This window comes from Abrus precatorius, unplaced genomic scaffold, assembly GCF_003935025.1.
Source record: "Abrus precatorius isolate BTA unplaced genomic scaffold, Abrus_2018 Scaffold7, whole genome shotgun sequence".
NCBI lineage: Eukaryota > Viridiplantae > Streptophyta > Magnoliopsida > Fabales > Fabaceae > Abrus > Abrus precatorius.
Window position 1 is genome coordinate 7,328,644 of NW_020874417.1, and position 21,571 is coordinate 7,350,214.

General features: G+C 29.3%; 1 protein-coding gene across 1 annotated transcript; it reads left to right on the forward strand.

Moving 5' to 3' along the window:
• Positions 1-6,683: 6,683 nt before the first annotated feature.
• Positions 6,684-9,644, forward strand: LOC113873447 (protein trichome birefringence-like). Its single transcript, XM_027511571.1, has 5 exons — positions 6,684-7,700; positions 7,955-8,147; positions 8,233-8,426; positions 8,571-8,729; positions 8,907-9,644. Exons 1-5 carry the CDS (start codon positions 6,802-6,804, stop codon positions 9,259-9,261), a joined length of 1,800 nt encoding a protein of 599 aa, XP_027367372.1. The 5' UTR covers positions 6,684-6,801; the 3' UTR covers positions 9,262-9,644.
• The last annotated feature ends 11,927 nt before the right edge of the window (positions 9,645-21,571 follow it).

Here is a 21,571-nt window from a genome sequence, read left to right on the forward strand (position 1 = left end):
CGTCTTGGATTCTTTAATTTTAAAGACATCTTGTGATATCTAATCCTTTATAAAAAAAAAAACTTATGAATACTTCTTTTCTTCAATATTATATATAAATACTCTATATTATTATTTTATTTTTTAAAAATTTTAAGTTAAATTATAAATTTAATCCATATACATGCTTTTGTAATTTAGTTCTTACAATAATAAATATTTTTAAATCCTTATTGTTTATCAACTTGTTGACAATCCTAAATAAAAGAAACTAAAATGTAAAAAAAAAATCACACAAAGATTAAGATGTAAAACAGGAGTTAATTTGTAAATAAATATAAATTATACGGAATAAATGTATGTTCTAATTAAAAATAAAAATAATGATAAATTTATTTTTAAAAATTAAAAAATTAAAATCACAAAATTTTTAAGAAGTAAAACCTTATATCTATATAATTTTATATCACAAAGATAGTAAAATTTTTCTTTCTTATAAAGAAAAATATATTTTTTCAAAGATTTTATAAACAAAGTATAAAATAAAAATTATTATAAAAATAATTAACATTAATACTTTATCCATTTCTTTATACGATAGAGGATAAAAATATAAAATAAAAAATGTTAACTTTTGCCTTAAGCAACTAATTACAAAAAATTATTAAAAAACATATTTATTATATTTTTTAACTTTAATATAATAATTTTTTTCAGTAAAAAATTCTTATTTTTGGATGTTTAAATTATATCCTAAAAATTGAAGTTAACAAAATTATATTAAATAAAATAAAAAATATTAATTAAAAATTTAATTGTATTCTAAAGACAAAATTAAGTTATAGAAGAGTGCTAAAAATATATTTCTAACATACTTATTTTAATATGTTTATAATTATTAGTTAAAATTCATTAAAAATCATAAAAATATTAAAATTAAAAAATAATGAGGCTCATATTTTTTTTTAATTTTTAATAAATTTTAATTAATAATAAAAGTGTATTACTAACATTTTTCTTGATTTATATAATTTTTTTTAATTAAGTTTTATATTTTTTTTATTTTTTAAAATTACAATATATATTTAATTTTTGTAGTTAATATTTATTTACAAATTATTTTTATAATAAAAATTTATATTTTAGTCTTTACAAAAAAAAAAGTATGTTGTGATCTCTTTCGTCTAACACAACAAGGTTATAAATAACAAAAATATAAATATTTACTGGTGTAAAAATTAAATTATAATTTTTATTTAGAAATAAAATTAAAAAATATATCAAATATAGTATTCTAAATTTATAATTTATGTATTTTTCTTATACAGGTGTATCCTTAAATAAGTTTCAAATATATAAAAGATAGATTTAGAGTTGCAAAAGACATTTAGCGCCATGTGCAGCTGTGGTGTTGTCTGTTGACCGTGACAACGCCAATCCAACCGCAACGCGTCACCGACGGCACCGAAACCCCAATACAAGCAGGCATTTGTTGACCAAACCAGAAACACCACACCTTTTATAATATAATTATATTTAAATGTAATTCTCTACGTATTTTTAACATTTATTTAGTAAAATTTAAGTTTTATATTAATTAAATATTTATAGTTAAAGTTATTATAGATTCTTAAAATAAATTTAAAATTTTATTTATTAAAAATAAAATTACTTAAAAAGTTAGACCTAAATTTTATCACTTAAAATATTTTTTATTTTTTATTTTTAAAATTATTTTTTATAGTGTATTATATTTTATCTCATTAATAAAAATAAATACTTAATTTATTAATATTAATAAAAAATTATATATCATAAATTTATATTTTATTTCAGAAATATTTATAACATTAAGTGGTCAAATTTATGTTTTAAAATTATTTAATGAAAAATAAAATATTATTATTTTTATTTAAAATGAATATATTTAATTTAATAATTTTTAAATAAAATATATAAATAATAAATTACTATAAAATTAATATATTTATTTTCATAAATGATAAATAATAACTATTTTTATATACAAATATTACAATATATAAAAATATAATAAATAGAAAATAATATATTCAATAAACCTTGAAAATACCCCCTATATCAACAAAAAAAAATTGACACAAACACTTGGAATATCACTTTTATCTTTTAGTAAATTATTTTGAAAAAAAGAATTAACGTTTGTTCTAAATTTTTAGCAATAGTAGTTAATAATAGTGGAATAATCATATTTATAGAAAAAAAAAAGAAGAAATAAATTTTATAATAAGTAAGAATACTCAATAGTGAAAAGGTGAGATTGACAATTTTTTCTATAAGTATTTAAATATGTTAATACAGGTATGTTTGATCACGTAAGGACTCATTCATAATAATATAGACTCAAGTAGTTTACCAAATAAATTGATAAGTTAGACATACTCAATCCATCAAGTGAAACTAGTAGTGTCTTGGTCATGATCAATTATAGCTAAAATTCCATTAAAGATTGTTTTTACATGGTAGAATATCCTCAAGGAATGTAAGATTTTCATGAGGTTAATCTTGAGTAACCATCCACGCACGAATACCTTCGTTTAAGAGAATGTTTAGGTCCTTATGTTATTTAATTAAAAATATTAATAATTATTTATCATAAATAAATTGAAAGATAATAATAATATTAAAGAAAAATGATTTTAACAAATAAAATAAAGGCTTAAAATTGTAATTGGTCCATATAAATATAGTATATTTTGCGATAAGTTCTTATAAAAAATTTTCTTAAGATTTAGTTTATACAGTCAACTTCCTTCTATTACTCTCATATGACATGTCACGTCATTTAATTTTAATTTTTTAAAATATTTAAATTAATATTTACAAATAAATTCATAAATATATTTATAATAAGTCCCCTCCTTTTCTGCTTCTGCTTCCATTTTCCTTTCCCCGCACACGCTACTCATCCCCACCCCTCCTTTCTACCTACACCCACATCCCCAATCCCAACCCATCTCCCTCCTTGCAATAGTCTTTGTGAAGCTTTGTTTATTTGTAGGTGGCAAAGACAAGGGAAGTTACAAAAAACATGGAAATAAGCTTATAAAGGATAAGTCACATTACTAAAGAACATTAGAAGGTTTTTTGTAAATTGTCCCACCTACTTTCACATTACTTCATAAGGTTCTTGTAAGAATCACCCAAGGTAAACCTATTGATTACATGGCTTGAGAAACTAGTAACTAAAATTGGTACTTAGGAAACTTACCTCAAAATAGCTTAAATATATATATATATATATATATATATATATATATATATATATATATATAATGCTTCTTAAAACTTCACATCGAAGAAAAGTGAACTACTCTTTTCACAATGTAAACTTAGGTCTACCATAATTTGATTAATGTGTCGTTGCCTATATCAGGTTATCGACCATTTTATAACCTATTTGGATGCATGATGAATATAATTAAAAAAAAGTTTGTTTCTTTATTTTTCTGTGACAACATGCAGAGTTGGAGTTGGGGGTTGAGGTGGGTAATGGGGAAAGGGAGGGTTGAGGGAAGGGGTGAGATTGGAGGTGTGGAGGTGTGGAGTGGATAGGGAGGAAGGGAAGGAGTGGGGTAGGTAGCAAAAAAAAGAAAAAGGTGAGGGACTTATGTGCAAATATATAAAACATATTTAGAAACTTATTTGTAAATATTAATTTTAAATAATAAAATTAAATGATGTGACATGTCACGTAAGAATGTTGAGCTAACTTTTTGTAAATTAACTTAGTACTTAACATAAGGTAGTTGATGACAGAGATAATTATATCTTCTTAACATTTTAAGGACTAAATATAAAAAAAAATTATAAAAACTTATCGTAAAATATATTATATCTACATTGACCAATCAAATGTTTAAGTCTAAAAAAAAATAAAAAATAAAAGGTTAATGCAAGTGTTTTTCTCTTTTCTAGAAGAGGGACAAGTCACAATTGTCATCATTAAGTTTAATCACATCATAAATTGCTTTATGTATAAAGGTTGCCTAGTAATTCGGTGCAAGAATGATTGAACAAAATTTTAAAATTGCAAATATAATTTTCTTAACATAGGCATTTAAAAACTATAAATTAATTTTAAGTATAAAAAATATATTAGAAAGTTTTGTCAATTTAAATGTTAATATAAATCGTAAAATCAATTTTAACATCTTTTTAAAAATAACATAAATTATCATTCTTACAAATGAAATTTGATGCATACACTTTGTTAAAGTAAATTTATTGAATTATGTGACCCAATTATGTTTTTTTTCTAAAAAATATGTGATAATATATTGATTTAATTATGTTTTTGATCTATATGAAAGTAATATTCTTTATGATAAGTCTTTAAAAAAAAGTTGTTATGATTCAATTTTTGACTTATTTAAAATGTTATGATTTAGTCTATATTGTTAACTCATTTCTATTAAGTGATAAGTTAGATAACGAAAATTTAACTCATCATTATCATGTCATTTAATTTTTTTAAAATTTTTATTATTTAAAATTAAAATTTAAAAATAAGTTTTTGAACATATTTTAAATATTTTGTAAACCAGCTCCTAAAACCTTAATCCCTTTCTCTTCCTTCTCCATCTCCTTCTCCCTTTAGTCCTTCTTAACCTCACTCTCTTATTTCTTGATTTTGCCAAACCCCTTCTTACCAACAAAGGACATGGATCAAGCTTGACTTCTTATTTTTTTAGGCTTTGTTTGAATGTTTAGAGGGAGAAGGAAAAAAAAGGATTTGAATGGAGAAGGAGAAGAGGATAAAGACAGTTAATCATCTCTGATCTCTCTTGCTTTAAATATTTAATATTGAGAGGGGGATAATGGAGGGAGAGAATTTTTACTCTTTTACTCTCTCGTGCTATGTTACAATTGAGATTTTATTTTATTTTTCAAAATATATTAGTTTTTAAAGTGAGATTTTTTAAAAAAAATTATAAAAAAATATTAATTCTAATAATATTAATTTTAAAAAAAATATTTAATTTTTTATATTTTTTAGAAAAAATATAAATAAAAGATATAAAAGGCAATAATATCATTTATGATTAAACTCTCCATTATCCTCCCCTTTCTACTTTTTTCCCTCATCTGCCGCATTCTCTCTTTTTTTACCCCTTGCCTTAGCCACTTCATCTACCCCCAATCCTCAAAACTTGTTCAGACTCATGTTCCACTAATTTGGTGCATACCTAAATATTAAAATTTGATTTTAAGCAATACATAGTTATGCAAACAACTCTTATTAACTCTTACTCGAGGATTTTTGGTGGTTTAGAAAGTGTAAAAAATTGTGTTTGATAAAATATCTAAAAAAAATATTGTCTTTAGTGTTATGGTTTTTAGGTATGTGAGAGTTAAGGATGTTAATAATGTTGTGAAGTTGTTTAATGAAATGTAAGAGAGAGATATGTTATCTTAGAATGCTTTCATTGTTGGGTGTATTCTTACTAGCTAATATCATCCATGAAAATTTTGAAATTAATCTTTGTTCACATTCAAAGTTTCTATTTTCCTTTGTTATTGAGTTTCTTTTCTCATTGTGGATCCTCCTATCTTTAAGGATGCAGTGAAAGAAGAGAAAGAAATATAATTCATAACCTATGAAAAAAAGAAAGGGATTAAAGTTCGAAAGACTTGTTTACAAATAATGTGACAATGACAAGATGAATGTAATTATAAAGAAGTTAACAGTAATGGTTAAATCATAACGTTTTAAATAAGTTAGAGATTAAATTATAACAAAAAAAAAATTTAAAACTTATCCGAAATAACGTTCCTTTTATATGGATTAAATATATAATTAAGGCTTACGTATTTTATGAATTTATTTTAAAAAATTTGAAAATATTGTTTTGTATAATTATTTTTTACATTTTCAACGTAATTAGAATATACAATAAATATAATTTCTAATTTAATTGTTATAAAAATTGATTATTCTTGTTAATAAAATAATTCATAGTTAAGTGATTAAATTTTAATTAAATGGATACTTTACTTAACTTCATAATAATGTACATATGACTTTACTTAATTTAATTTAAAAATCATCTGATAGTATAAAAACCTGTTAACTAAATTAGATGCTCGATTATACGAACTTTCTACTAAATTTACTTCTATCATGTAAAAAATTGTATATTTGAATAAGAAAATATCATTTTAACACTGTATGAAATGCATACGTCTTTAAAGAGAAAAAAAAGAGATTAAAAAAAAGTGATTAAACTGTGTTAGGCTGTTAGCGATAATCTTGTGAACTTATCAACTCCACCATGAACAATTGAACACTGTCTGTGCCAAAAGGGGCAGTTTTGCAGTTAATTTAATATACTCTCTCAAACATTTTTTTAAAATATATGTTTAGCTTTTAATAAATTTTAATTAATAATTAAGAATATATTAAAAAATATATACTAAACAATACATGGCCACCGTTTCTCGTCATGCTGATTTATGATTTATGTCTACGTATTGCTTATACAAATTTTGGTACAAATAATACATTTTTCAAGCATCATAGATCATGTCATTGCCAGTTATCACAAAAATCGCGGGTATCCCACTCAATTCAGAAACTAAACCATTGTTTCCTCTTTTGTCTTTTGAAGTTGAGTCACCGTCCTTTGCCAGTTATAAGACCACTATCTCACCCTCCCTTTCACACTTGCAACATCCTTGTACTGTATCAAAGTCGTATAACAACTTGACTTGTCTCTGCTCTTTCTCCAAGTCTTTCTCACTCTCCAAAATAGGAACTCAGACAAAGATTCAACAACATCCATGGCTGATGCCACCAAGTACCTTCCCATAGGCGTTGGAGGGAACTTCAACTCAGACTTCAAAGTTAAAAGCTTCTTTCCCATTCTCAAAACAAGAAAAACACTCGCGTTTGCCTATGCCTTTATGCTTGCCTTTGTTGCTTTCACTGTTTTTTTAGCCTTTTTCCCTTCTCCAAACATTTCCTCTCCCTTCTTCCCCAACATATTCAGCTCCACTACTACCTCGTACAAATCCCAACTTTCTTCCATTTCCTCATTCTTCTTCCACAACACCACTTCATCTTCATCTTCATCTTCTCCCACCCTTCATAGCAACACTTCTAGATCCACCAATAAGACTATTCAATCTCCTAACACAACTAGTACAAAAACATTAAAAGCCACCCCTTTTGAAAACCGAACTCAAAATGCTCTCAAATCATCTCAACATGCCGTTCCAACTACAAATAAGACATCAATGCCCACCCCAAGTTCTGCGGTGGCAAGTAATCACACAGCGAAGGTACCATCAAGTGTTAACAATCGTACTCAAGTTTCTAGAACTTCAAATGGTGCTGCCTCTCCACCCAAAGTTTCAGGGCCAAGTCCCAATCAGAATTTGAGTTTTTCGGTGAAGGGAGGGAACACAGAAAAGGGTGTTGCGCATAATAATTACACGGCTTCCCTTGCGAGGAAACAGAACGATAGGAACAAGGATTCGCAGGTGAAGGATGAAAAAGTGGAGGCTTTGATCAAGTGTGATTTTTTTGATGGGGAATGGGTTAAGGATGATTCTTATCCTCTCTATGAACCTGGTTCTTGCACTTTGACTGATGAACAGTTTAACTGTATCCAAAATGGAAGGCCTGATAAAGACTATCAGAAATATAAGTGGAAGCCAAAGGGATGCAACCTCCCTAGGTATGAGAATCTGGTGAATCTCTTATGTTCTATAGGTGGTTGGTGTATTGTTAGCTCTAGACTTTTAATTTTAAGGTTCAAGGTATAGTTAGCACTAGGTTTTAATTTTTAAGGTTTACCCATTTGATGAGTGCTTGTATTTTGTCCAAATTTGACACTATTTTGTTTTGTTTGATTCATGATGATTTTTAATTGATGTCTTTGGATCTCAGTTTGGTTGATTTGCTAATATTTGTGCATGCAATTGCTAATAGGTTGGATGGACACCGAATGCTAGAATTGTTGAGAGGCAAGAGGCTTGTGTTTGTTGGTGATTCCCTCAATAGGAATATGTGGGAATCTCTAATTTGCATTCTGAGAAACGCTGTGAAAGACAAAAGCAAAGTTTATGAAGCAAGTGGAAGAGTTCATTTCAGAGGGGAAGCCTCTTACTCTTTCATATTCAAAGTAAGTATTGATTTCTTCTGTGTTTTAGTTAATTTTTCCTTTCATGGTTTTTTGTTTTTTTTTTTTAATACTAAATGCACGGTAGGATTACAACTTCTCGGTGGAGCTTTTTGTATCCCCATTCTTAGTTCAGGAGTGGGAAATTCAGGTCAAGAATGGAACGAAGAAGCAAACTCTTCGTCTTGATTTAGTTGGTAAATCTTCAGATCAATATAAAAATGCAGACATAATCATCTTCAACACAGGCCATTGGTGGACTCATGATAAAACTTCTAAAGGGTAAATGCATTACAATTTCTCTTAGATGTGATTGCTATTCTAGCTTTTTATTTTCAATCTTCTTATCCTAATTATGTTTTCTAAGATTACAATGCAACACTCAAGACATTGTTAATTAACTAACTTGCCCAACAAAAATTCAAGGAAGGACTATTACCAAGAGGGTAGCCATGTCTATGATGAATTGAATGTTTTGGAGGCGTTTAGAAGGGCTATAACAACTTGGAGCAGATGGGTTGATGCCAACATTAATCCATCCAAGTCTATGATCTTATTCAGAGGATATTCTGCTTCACATTTCAGGTTAGTACTAATGAATTGGTGATTATTGTACTAATCTTGGTCTCACACTACGTTGTGTTTGGGCTTCACTTTCAGTATCACTCACAATGACATTTTATTTCCTTTAACCAAATTATTATACCATAGAACAAAATAACTAACACAAACTTTTGTGTTTATAATTTCATCATACTATAGTGGTGGGCAATGGAATTCAGGTGGACAATGTGACAGTGAAACTGTGCCTATCAAGAATGAAAAATACTTGAAGGAATACCCACCTAAGATGAGGGTATTGGAGAATGTTCTAAAGTATATGAAAACACATGTCACATACTTAAATGTCTCTAAAATGACCGATTTTCGGAAGGATGGTCATCCCTCCATATATGGGAAGCAAAACCTTTCACCAGAGGAAAGAAAATCACCATTGAGGTACCAGGATTGCAGCCACTGGTGCCTCCCTGGTGTTCCTGATGCATGGAATGAGATTCTATATGCTGAGCTTCTATTGAGACACTTTCAGAATCAGCATCAGCAGAATAGACCATAGGAAAAGTACAAAACTTTAGGCTACTTATATTGAATGAGTTTAATTAGGTGCAATAAACCATTTTTGGCTCTTCCATATAAGGATAAGGAAAGAAACAACCATACAAGACAAGTTTTTCTGATTTTTGTAAAGATTCATAAGGTTTATGTTTAGTGAAACATGATATGAGAGAAGTTCCTTGAAACTATACAATATATTTGTTTATATAAATGATACAAGTTGTTCAGAACTAGGGAAAAATAGAATATAATGGCTGGTTTAGTTTGTCATTGTAAACCATCCTCTCCCTTTCAATTTATTTTTGTTTGTAAAGGCTCAGTTCTATTAATGTAACCAATTCCTGGAGCCATCTCAATAAATATGTAGTGGTGAACAATTGAAGGTTAAAATTTAGTTTGATGAAATTATTTATAGCTGCATTCCCCAAAGAGAAATGTTTATAGTTTTCTAAAAATAGAGGGATAATATATCTACAATCTAAGGTTGGTGAGAGGGAGAATAACTAATTTTATATTGATTTGGAAGCATATGGGGTGATGATCAAGCATTCAAAACATGAGCTCTTGTGGTCATAAATTATGTTTGTTTGGTTCTTCTGTGAGGTTCCCCCTCCATTTTTAGAGCATCTTTTTGGTTCATTTTTTAATTGTTTTCAAGTTGAAAACAATCACTTGATTTTATCGGGCTTTGTTGTTTAAACCAAAAATAGTTCTTTTATTCTTTTATGTCTATAAAAAATTTAAAATGGGTCTGAAACTTTTTCTTCATTGTCACATGAAGCGTTTGACTATTGCAAAGCGTCTATTCATCACCCTAACGTTCTGTTGTCATATTATATTCGACTACTACAGGATTGGGTTCTTGGTTTCAATCTTCAATAATTCAGATTCGAACTCTGGGTTAACACTTAAAAGAGGGAACAGTACGGTTAATAAATAAAATAAACACAAAATATAACAAAATGTAAAAAATATTGTTTTTTTTTGAAGTATTGATAAAAACTTGTGACTACCATTTACTAATAAAGATAAATAATTACAAATAAAATAAATAAACTAACTAACTGGTAAATTCACACAATTTACCACTAATTTATTCAACTTATCTAATAAGTTAAATGAGTTAAGTTTAAGAAAATTAAAATATTTGTAGATTAAAATCTTACTAGTTTGATTCATTCATAATTCATACCTATTCGAATTAGCTCACGTATTATAACTAATTTAATTGCGTTTGTAATTCCTATATTTTAATGAATTTTTGGTTTCGGTCCTTAAGTTTTAGTAAATTATTGTTTTAATTATGTGTTTCTAGTTGTCTAACCAAAAAGACCAAATTAGTAATAACAATTAAAAACAATAATTTTTGAAAAAAAATAAAGACTATAAATGAAAAATATATATTTAAAGAAACTAAACAAAAAAATTACTAAAAAGTGAAAATTAAAACCATATTTAAGCCTTTTAACATTTATGGATTTTTAGCTTTTTCAACGTCCAAACATTCCTATAAAAACCTATAATAATGATAGAATAATTTATTTTTTAAAGTGATACTTTTATGAATAAAAGTGATTTTTATTCATGTTTACTGTATAATGTTATTGTTTATCTCAACATCAGCAAAGACGTAAAATGAAAAGATAATTAATAAAATTAAAATGTTTATATTTGAAAAATATCAATTTTTATAAGTATTTGTTTTTAAAAAAAAAGAAAGGGTATAACGATCCAACTCATATATTACTGAAAAAGGTTCAGCTTGCCTTGCATTGGCAAAATACATAAATTTTTACTTAACCTTTGAAATTATCATATTTGATAACATTTTAAAACATGTTCGCAGTTTCGTATTATACAGATGATATCAAAGTATTGAATGCTATTAAATGATAAGACTAAAAGTTCAATGTTCTTTCTACAATTATTTTACACTTATTATGTAATATACGTGAGTGAGAATTTCATAGATTTTTATACGATAATATGGATAACTCACTATTTAGAAAGAATCATTTCAACTATTCGCTGTTAGGTTTATTCATGTTAACGCAAATTTTATTTAACAATAATAAAACTATTAGTATGAACATTAACGAAGTAGAAGAGTTGAAAACAAAAGATGAGGAGTCGAATCTGTTTTTAAAATAATTTGCAAACTTTTTAAAGGTAATTTTCTTAGAACATATAAAAGATTAGAGTAAGAAACATAAATATAGTGTTTATACTAGTTTTCTTTTATGTCTAGTCTTTTATCTTAACCGAATTTTTCACTATTTCTTATATTTATACACAAATATCTCATCATCTAAGTATTTTCAGTTCAAATAAAAATTTAAGTATTTTTTATATGTAACTGCCCAAGCAAACACTCTTCAAATATATATATTTGATGAATGTTTTTGCTTTTTTTTATGTTCTTACACTAACTTACTTTTTGTATGGAATTATTTTCAATTTATAATAAATTTACTCAAAATTTATATTATACACTATAATATGTTTATTAGACTTAATGAACTTCTCTACCAAAAAAATATTCTCATAGACGAACAAACTTTTTTTTATTTTAAAATACTTTCTATCATTTGTCTTTTTGTTAATTTAGTATAAATCACAAAGATGAATAAAAAAATGATTTTGTTTTTCATAAATAAATATAATATTATTATTCTCAATAGAAGTTCTTTGATTATAGTCAATTTTTCATGTTCTAATGTATCTGTGATTTAAAAAGTTCTAATTAGTATTTTTTTTTTATTTGAGTAGATTTGTTTTTAAAATCAATTTTTATTTTTAAATGGAACTTTGACTTTATTTTATCATTTATATGATCTTTTAAAATGTCTTACATTACAATGATTAATTATATGATAAGGCGATTGGATTATAGAAGGATACAATTAGGTACTACCATTGCTGAGCTTATCAAGCAAAACATTATAGTGAAAGTCAATGATTGTTTTTATTCAATAGTCATGCTTGAAGAGCATGCCTGTAATGTTAGAGCTGCAATAGAAGAAGGTGTGGCTAACTTTTCTGAGGATGGCAATGAGTCTTCTGAGATTGGTTCAATAGAGTTGAAAGCATTGGATAACTATTCTAGTGAGGAGGAGGGTGTGCTGCAAGGTGATATCGGAGGTAAGGGTGTCATTTGGTTGATTCTATGTTTAGGAGTGAAGTGTCAGTATCAGCAAAAGGGTGTTTGGTGAATGAGGGTTTAGAGGCTGGTGGTGTAGATGCTATGAATCCGACGGTGCTTATCTGTGATGTTGTGCATGAGCCTTCTAAAAATGTGGAGAAAGAAATCCCAATAGCAAGAGCTCGATTGAATTTATCAGATCCATTTAGATTAGACGCATTGATCTGGGAAAATCCAGAGTAAAGGGATAAGGAGACAATTGGGATAGCGCAAGTTGACCCCTTTCAATTCAAATCTGGTATTGGGAAAGAGAGGGTCAATGTGCGTGAATCCCTTCGGAAAGCACGCTCTGTGAAAGGTAAACGAGTTGATGAAGGAGGGAAGAGACAGAAAAGCATAGTTTCCATAGAACCACCTCAAAAAAACCTTAGGGATAATAGTAGAGACGCATCAATATCGTCGCAACTTATAAGCCAGGGATCGCTAGCTGATGAAATATCGGCTAATGCTTTTGAGGGCTCCTACAACTCACATCCTTCTGATCCTTCAGTGGAAGTGGAGGAGCGAATGGCTACTACATATTGTGATGATGAGGTCATGGAGTCGAGGTTACTAGACATTGGCAACAAGGTTGGTATGATTGTACATGAGAATGATGAGCAGGTTCAAGAGAAATTGATTGAGATAGAGGTACGCGATAGAACAACTGCGAAAGAACATGGGGTTCATGTTAGGCTTGTGATTTATTATTGAGTAATTTATAACATTTTATACTTGTTCAATGTTAATTGAAGGATTATTTGGTATTGGAATAAATTTAGATGGAGTTTGGAATTATTTATTTTAAAAAAAAAGTGAACAATACCGTATGAACAGTACCGAATGAAAAGTAAAACCGCCTATGAACAGTGTAAACTGCGTACAAACCGTGTATGAACAGTAAAAATCGCGTATGTACAGTGACTGCTGACGTCATCAGTGACATCATTATGATGTCATGACTGACGTCACATACGCGTACACAGTATTTTCTGGCATGAATAGTGCCCTGAACAGTGTTTCCGGCAGTGAACAGTAATTTTCAAAAATTTTCTATAAAAAAGGGGCTTCACACAAAATTTTCATTTCTTCATTCCTATCCAAGGTTCTCAAAGATTTTAAGGCTATATACTACCATTTTTTCTCATAATAAACCCTCATAAACTTAATTTTCTCGTCAGATCTGAGATTCTACGTCTATTCTGAGGGATTTGAAGTAAGTTTCTTTAAGTTTGAAGCAAGATTTACCGTTCGTTTCTCTTCTTCTTCTTCACTTTCTCATAGAAATTCATGGTGTTCTTAGGAGAAACTCCGTTCTAAAGCCAAATTTTAGGTGAATCTTGCTATAAATCAAGTAATATTCGGTACATCTAGTGTAAATCATCGTTCTGAGGTAAGGGAAGTTTACTTTAGCCTATAATCTATGTTTTGGACGATTGATATATTATTACAAGAAGTTTTGATATGAATTTTGTTAGATCTTTTGAATAAAAGCTATTTTCTAAGCTGTAACTGCTGTTAATTAATTTAAAATGCTGAGGTTTTGGCTGATCTATCTTAAACTTGCCTTAGCTGAGCTGTTAAAATAATTTTAGCAGTGTGCATCATGCTAAGATATATGTTTTACATCATTATAGAGCTGAGTTACATGTTTAAGTGGGTAGACGTGTAATGGTAAGTTCATGCTGAGCTATTGTGCTGTGCTGTCTAGATCTAGATACTGGAATGGGTCGCTCCTGGACCGGCTCGGTTCCTTCTGGATTACTTAGGCTGTGAAACCAGTTGGAAACCGTTTTCATGTTGTGCATTAGATGAGCTGGAAATGCATGGAGTTATTGCTGTGAGAAATATTTTGCTCTATATATATGATTTTATTTTATTTTTGTAAGCTCACCCTTACATTTCTTTCTATGTCGTTGTGTGCGTGTGTACTGCGATGATCGTACGGTGGTACGTGAGCAGATGTAGCAGGTGTTGCATCTACTTCACAGGCTGAGGGTCCAGTGGAGAAATGTTAGAAGCTAAAGTCGAGTAATATTGCATCTAAGTCCTTTTTCCTTATATTTTGAGACCTCATGTAGAGGGAGCTACGTAGTATAATTTTGGGTATTTTGAATATTATGAACTAAATGTAATATTGTGTTGTTTTATTGGATATTTGTTGTAAGAAACTTTGTTTTATTTTGAATGAGAAGTGAATTTTATACTTATATTCTCTATTATTTATTTATCTTAAATAAGTATGTGATGTACAAACAATGTTCTCGGTTCCTTACAAAAAGGGGTCGTGACAGTTCACTTTGATTCTAAATGAAGATTGGCTCATTTAATTGTCGAGGGCTAGAGAGCGAGGTGAAGCAAAAGAAGGTGTGTGAGATTGTTCACTCTGAAGGTCTGGAGTTTTTGGCAATTCAGGAAACAAAACTTGAGACATGTAATCGTAACTTATGTGCTCGTCTGTGGGGTTCGGTAGATTTTGATTGGATTGCCTTGCCCTCCGTTGGTAGAAGCAGGGGTATGCTTTCACTTTGAGATACTTCCAAAAGTAAAATACTTTTCTCCTTTTCTGGTACTGGATTCTTGGGTGTTTGCTTGTAGGTATTAGCTACTGGAATCTATGTGTTGTGGTGAATGTCTATGTATCATTTAGATTAAGTGAAAAGAGAAAGTTATAGGATGATTTGCTCATGACAAGAAAGGGTTTTGGCAAATTTATGTGGTGTATATTGGGTGACTTTAATGCTGTGAGGCAGCTGAATGAGAGGAAGGGTTGTCAGGCAAATCATGGTATCTCTGAAATAGATGGCTTCAATTCTTTCATTCAAGAAATGGAACTTGTGTATCTTCCACTTGTAACTAAGAAATTTATATGAATTAGGGGAGATGCTTCTATGATGAGCAAGTTGGATAAAGTCCTTGTTTCTGGTTCCTGGTTCAATTACTGGGGAGATGGTTTTATTCAGATTCTAAGCAGAGATGTGTTTGACCATTGTCCCATTATTCTAAAACACAAAGTGGTTAATTGGGGTCCGAAGCCGTTTTGATTTAACAATTGTTGGTTGACTCATAAGGGAGTTGTGGAGGTGGTGGAGGAAGTGTGGAATAAAGATATTACCCTTCTATGGGCTGCCCAAAGAGCTAGCCAGAGGTTGAAGAATGTTAAAATTGCATTGAAAAAAATGGAATATTGAGATGTTTGGAAATGTTGACAAGGTAATTTTTGATTTGACAACTGAGTTGAGCTTGATTGATGATAAAATTCTGTGATGAAACTTTCTGATGTGAAGAACTAACGTTAACAGAAATTGGTAGGTGATATTTGGAAGGCTAGGAAGAATAGGGAGTCTCATAGCCCAAAAAGCTCGTGTACAATGGGAGAAGAAAGGTGATTTAAATACAAAGTTTTTTCATTTGTCTGTTAATGGGCGGAGACGACGAAATAATATACATGTACTTCCAATTGGAAAGAGATATGTTGAAGATGTTGATGAGATTAAAGCAAGTGTAGTGTCTTATTTTGCGGATCATTTTAGTAGTAGAGGCTGGCTTCGACCTACTATTGATGTTAATGATTTATCGAGAGTCTCTGTTTTACAGAATGAGAGACTTGTTAATGCTTTCTCGGAATAGGAAGTGTGGAGGATGATTTTGGAGTGTGAGAGGGATAAAAGTCTGGGCCTGATGGTTTTAATTTTGTGTTCCTTAAGAGGTTTTAGAGAGTGATCAAGGAAGAAGTGATGGGTATGCTTACTGAATTTTTTAGAAATGGGAAACTACTTAGGTTAATTATTATCCTACTTTGTAACACTTGTGCCAAAAGTATCTTGTCCACAACAGATATCTGATTTTCTACCTATCTCATTGCTAGGTTGCCTTTATAAGATTGTTTCCAAGCTTTTGGCAAATAGGTTGAAAGGGGTTCTGAATTCAATAATTTCAGAATAACAATCAGCCTTTATTCCAAGAAGAAACATATTAGATAGTGTGCTTGTGGCTAATGAGGCAGTTAATTATGTGCGGAGGCATAATAACAGGTGTTTTGTGTTAAAGCTTGATTATGAGAAAGCTTATGATTCGGTGGAGTGGAGATATCTTTTATTTATGTTACGTAACTTTAAATTTTTAGAAAAATGGGTCAGTTGGATGGAACCTTGTGTGTGTGGGGATAGCCTATCAGCTTTGATTAATGGTTGTCGTACATTGGAGGTTCATATTGGGCGGGGCCTAAAACAGGGGGATCCTCTCGCCCCTTTTCTTTTTCTGGTGATAGCGGAAGGGTTAGGAATTCTTATGCGGAAGGCAGTGGCTTGTGGGTTATTCTCTGGTGTGACGATTGGGGTAGGGGGACCAGATATTTCTTTGCTGCAGTTTATGAATGACACATTGATTATGGGAGAGACTTCAGTTCAGAACTTGTGGACTTTGAAAGCAGTATTGCGTAGCTTTGAATTAATGTCAGGTATGAAAATTAACTTTTATAAAAGTTGTGTATTGGGGATTAATATTGGCGATGAGTTTGAAAACTTGGGTGCGGAATTCCTATATTGTAAGATTGGTAGTTTCCTATTAAAATATCTTGGGTTACAATTGGGTATTAACCTGAGGAAATCCAGTGCATTGAAGGGTGTGTTAGAGGCTCTTAAAGAGAGGTTGGCATCATGGAAGCATAGGTATTTATCAATTGGAGGCAGGGTGACTTTGATCAATGTTGCTCTTAATTCTATATTATTACACTCATTATCTTTTTTTAAGGTGCCGAAGTCAGTGATAAAAGAGATTATCTCTATCCAACGAAATTTTTTATGGAAGGGTGTTAAGGAAGGATCTAAAATCCCTTGGGTGAAATGGGAAACAGTGGTTTAACTGGGCGCTTCTTGGTAAATGGTTGTGGCGAGTTGTTAATTGTTCTAGTTCATTGTGGGTCGGGTGTTGGAAACTAGGTACGACAGATTAGCTTCTTCTATTCATCGTCCATCAGTCCACAACAAAAGTTCTTTGTGGTGGCGCAATTTGCTGGAAGTTATTCATCAAGGGAATTCATGGCTGAATGAGAAGTTGGATAGGAGTGTGGGTGCAGGTTTGGACACTTTTTTTTTTAGAGATAAGTACGTAGGTGGGGTGCGATTGTGTGAGGCATTTTCGCGATTGTTTGCAGTGGCAAGAAATGTTGAATCTTGTGTATTGGAGAATGATTTTCATGATGGCACTAGGTGGGTTTGGGATGTTAGTTGGCAAAGAGGACTATTTCAACATGAGATCTCAAGCTTTAATTTTATGTTAGAGTTTGTGGATGGAGTTTCTATTGAAGTATTACAAGAAGATAAATGGGTGTGGAGAGTAAATTCTTCATGTTGTTATTCAGTGCATTCTGTGTATTTATAGCTATTTAAACTTTTTTGTGGTCTAAATATGGTATTAGTTTTTGCTTTTTTTTTTTTTAAGTAAGTATTAGTTTTTTCTATATATATATATATATATATATATATATATATATGAGTTTTGAGTTCTCCTTAAACTCTTTATAATAATATATTTTACTTATAAAAAAATAATTTTTACTAATTGTTTAATTATATAATATTACATATACTTCTAAAATAATTAAACAAACAAATTAATAATACAATTTAATTTTAAATAAAAAAATTTTAATCTCTTAAAAATAATTGATGTGTCATATATATTGGCAAATGATTTTTTAGTATAAGAAATCGTTATATTTTACTTCCTCTATTTTTATTTGTCTGTCAAAAGAGAGAAGATAAAATTTATTCTTCTTTATCTGTGCATAATATTTATTATTATGATTTTATTAATATTTTATTGCTTATATAAAAACTTTAAGTATAATAAATAAAGTATTTATAATTGTTGAATAATTCAAAAATAAAAAAGCAACTATAAGTAAAGGTTATATTAAAAGGTTCATTAAATATTTATAACAAAATAATTACTATTTTTAGTTTGTATACACATAAATAAATAAATAAATACTCTTAATATATTTTATTTTATTTTATTTTTTTCGTTAGACAATCCGTATTGATAAAGTTAGAGAAAACAACTGGTTGTATGTGTAATGGCCTTTTTAAAGTAAAAATGTTTGAGGTGTAAAAAGGAAGGTGTATCTGCTCTAAAAATAAAGTGAATAAAATTTGGGAAAATCTATATATTTAAATCAACCTTGCATAAGAAAATGGAAATAACTAAAGTTTGATGCTTCCAATATTTTATATATATATATATATATATATATATATATATATATATATGATAAATAAAGTATTACATGACTTGGGCTGGACTTGGCGTAGGATTAAAAACCTTTTCACCCATCAAGCTGTTATGTTATTATATATATATATATATATATATATGATAAATAAAGTATTACATGACTTGGGCTGGACTTGGCGTAGGATTAAAAACCTTTTCACCCATCAAGCTGTTATGTTATTATATATATATATATATATATATATATATATATATATGATAAATAAAGTATTACATGACTTGGGCTGGACTTGGCGTAGGATTAAAAACCTTTTCACCCATCAAGCTGTTATGTTATTTTGGTGTAGCCTGGCTTGAATGGGCCAAGTATAGTTATTATATATATATAGGCAACATTATGTTGTTATGTTATTAAAATATAAATAAACATCAACGGTTGAATAATATATCTATAGAAATTTAAATCATATAAAATTTAATATATATATATATATATATATATATAATTACAAAAATAATATAAGCATCAATTTTATATATATACAAGCTAAATTTCAGGAAGGTGTCAACATTGTTGGACTAAACTTTTTAAATAGTAAATTTAATTTTTATTTTTTTTATTTGCTCACTTAAGTTACATGGATATGCTTTTCCAACATATATAAAATTTTATATATTTTTTGTTTGTCAATATGATTTAAACAGAATAAATGATAGGGTGATTATGATCTATTTTTTATTTGAAAATATTCAAACAGAATAAATTAATATTTATTTAACATCTTTATTTTTATTTTATCTTTTCAGTCTTTTGATCTGATCTAAAAGAAGATGAAGCTTAGCTCTTAGCTGAACGCGAGGGAAAGTAAAGGTTGATATTTAGGGTGGTGGGCATAAGCGATAAAGTGATTGGTTTAACGTCCTCTAATGTATAGGTAGCACCCAGGAGGGTGAATCTAAGATAGATAACATAGCTCACATCCTAGGCCTGCAGAAAGATCTACTGAAGATGCTGTGTTTTTCTTGTAACTATGGTTTCAATTAAAAGCTATTAGGTATTATGATTTCAATCAATTATTATGTAACATGTTAGAACTTTTTAACATTTTTTATTATTAAAAAGATGGCCATATATTATTATATATATGATAATTGACCGAAATCATATCAAGTGTGATCTCAAAAAATCAAATAATTTTTCCATATTTGGTTGCCATTAAGGGCCCCTCCATCCCTTAAGGTCTAAAACAAAGTAATCCTTTAATTAGACCTCGACCTTGCAAACGGAACAGCTGAATACTGCTTTAGCGCTGCTTTGTCAATTCAACCATTATGATTTACTGAAAAGTAGTTGTTCTCACCTTACGCAACTAACCATAGAGAACCACAAAAGCAAACTTGCCTTTGGAATTAGACGATGCTCAGGTGATACCTCTAATCTAGAAATCAACGAGTTATGGTTTAATGCTACTGGTAATATGTAAGTAAGACTTAAATATTGCAGTATATATAAAATTTACGTAAATAATATATGAACTACAGAAATTTAACGCTACTCTTTTCCGGGTGATAAAACTATCAATATACACTGTACGTGGATATACTATAATTATGTAAGCAGGACCCTTCATTTATTCATCTCCATATTATTAGCACAACGCGTGGCAAATGATCTGTTTGGTTTTTTCTCCGCAACTGTATGCATCATTTTCGTTTGCGTTTGAAGGTAACAAGCTAGCTGCTTGAAAAGCAAATGGTAGAATGATTGAGGATTATATGAGGACTATCATATATCAGTCAAGTTGAACACATGGATCAATACAAATAATTGTGGTAATATTCTTCCTGAAGATAATAATGTATATGTACAAAGATACTCATCTTCAAATTGGTATATTAGTACAGAAGAATGTCGCAATAACGCACTTTTTTTCTTTTCCAGGAGCACGCATTAATTATGCACTCTTAAACCTATATTATTTAGTAGTGAGAGACTTAATTTTACTCAATAACAAAAACATTAAAAGTGTAAAGTGGCATATTGTTATTAATTAACATTTGGTTATTGCTACTCTTTTTACTGTATATATGCTAATCAATAACTTGAGTACTTGAGCGATCTTTTCGGTCTTGCACATTATTGTGCAGAGACTGTACGATTCTTCTACGATCTCGTTTTAGGGGGGTTCTCATCACAAAGGATTCGATAACAATGTGGTTCAATGTATCCATAAATTTACCTGTCAAGGTTGGGATCGCATCTTTGACTACATTGAGAGAGAAAGGAGCATGAGCTTTGATTGGCTTGCAAATTGAACCCATGCTCATGAGTTTTGCTTTGCTTGCCACATTTGTCATCTGTGTATCATGACAGATTCTTGTATACTCCGATCCCACCCAACTACCCTATTTGTCAAATTTTGATTTATATTTTATTATTTAATCTTTTTTATTAAATCTATGGCCATTATCATATTTATGCCCACTAGCTTTTTTCGCCAGGACATCCTGTCCTTTTTAGAAACTCACGACAACCGATTCCTAGAAAACTAAAATGAAAAATCAAGGTACTTAGCGTGTCTGTTTTCTTAATATAATATTAAAGTATATTTATTCCTAACATTAGATATACCAGAACGAATACAAATGTCTCCAGTGCAAAACATGAAAAATAACCTTATACAATATGATCCAGTAAATAAGCTTCACATCCTCCCCGTATACACTAATATTGTTTTATTCCACTAATAATTAATCACTTTTTAACATAATTTTTTTCAACACAGTTTTTATTAAAATTTACAATAATTACATAGGTTAGACTTTTAATTAAGTATTTTTATTCTCACTTGGATAATTTTTAATAAATTTTAACCTAAATAAATATATATTA

Coding starts and splice junctions, on each gene's coding strand:
- LOC113873447 (XM_027511571.1), top strand. CDS start 6,802: ATGGCTGATGCCACCAAGTACCTTCCCATAGGCGTTGGAGGGAACTTC. Junction 7,701..7,954: donor AAGGGATGCAACCTCCCTAG/GTATGAGAATCT, acceptor AATTGCTAATAG/GTTGGATGGACACCGAATGC. Junction 8,427..8,570: donor CATGATAAAACTTCTAAAGG/GTAAATGCATTA, acceptor CAAAAATTCAAG/GAAGGACTATTACCAAGAGG.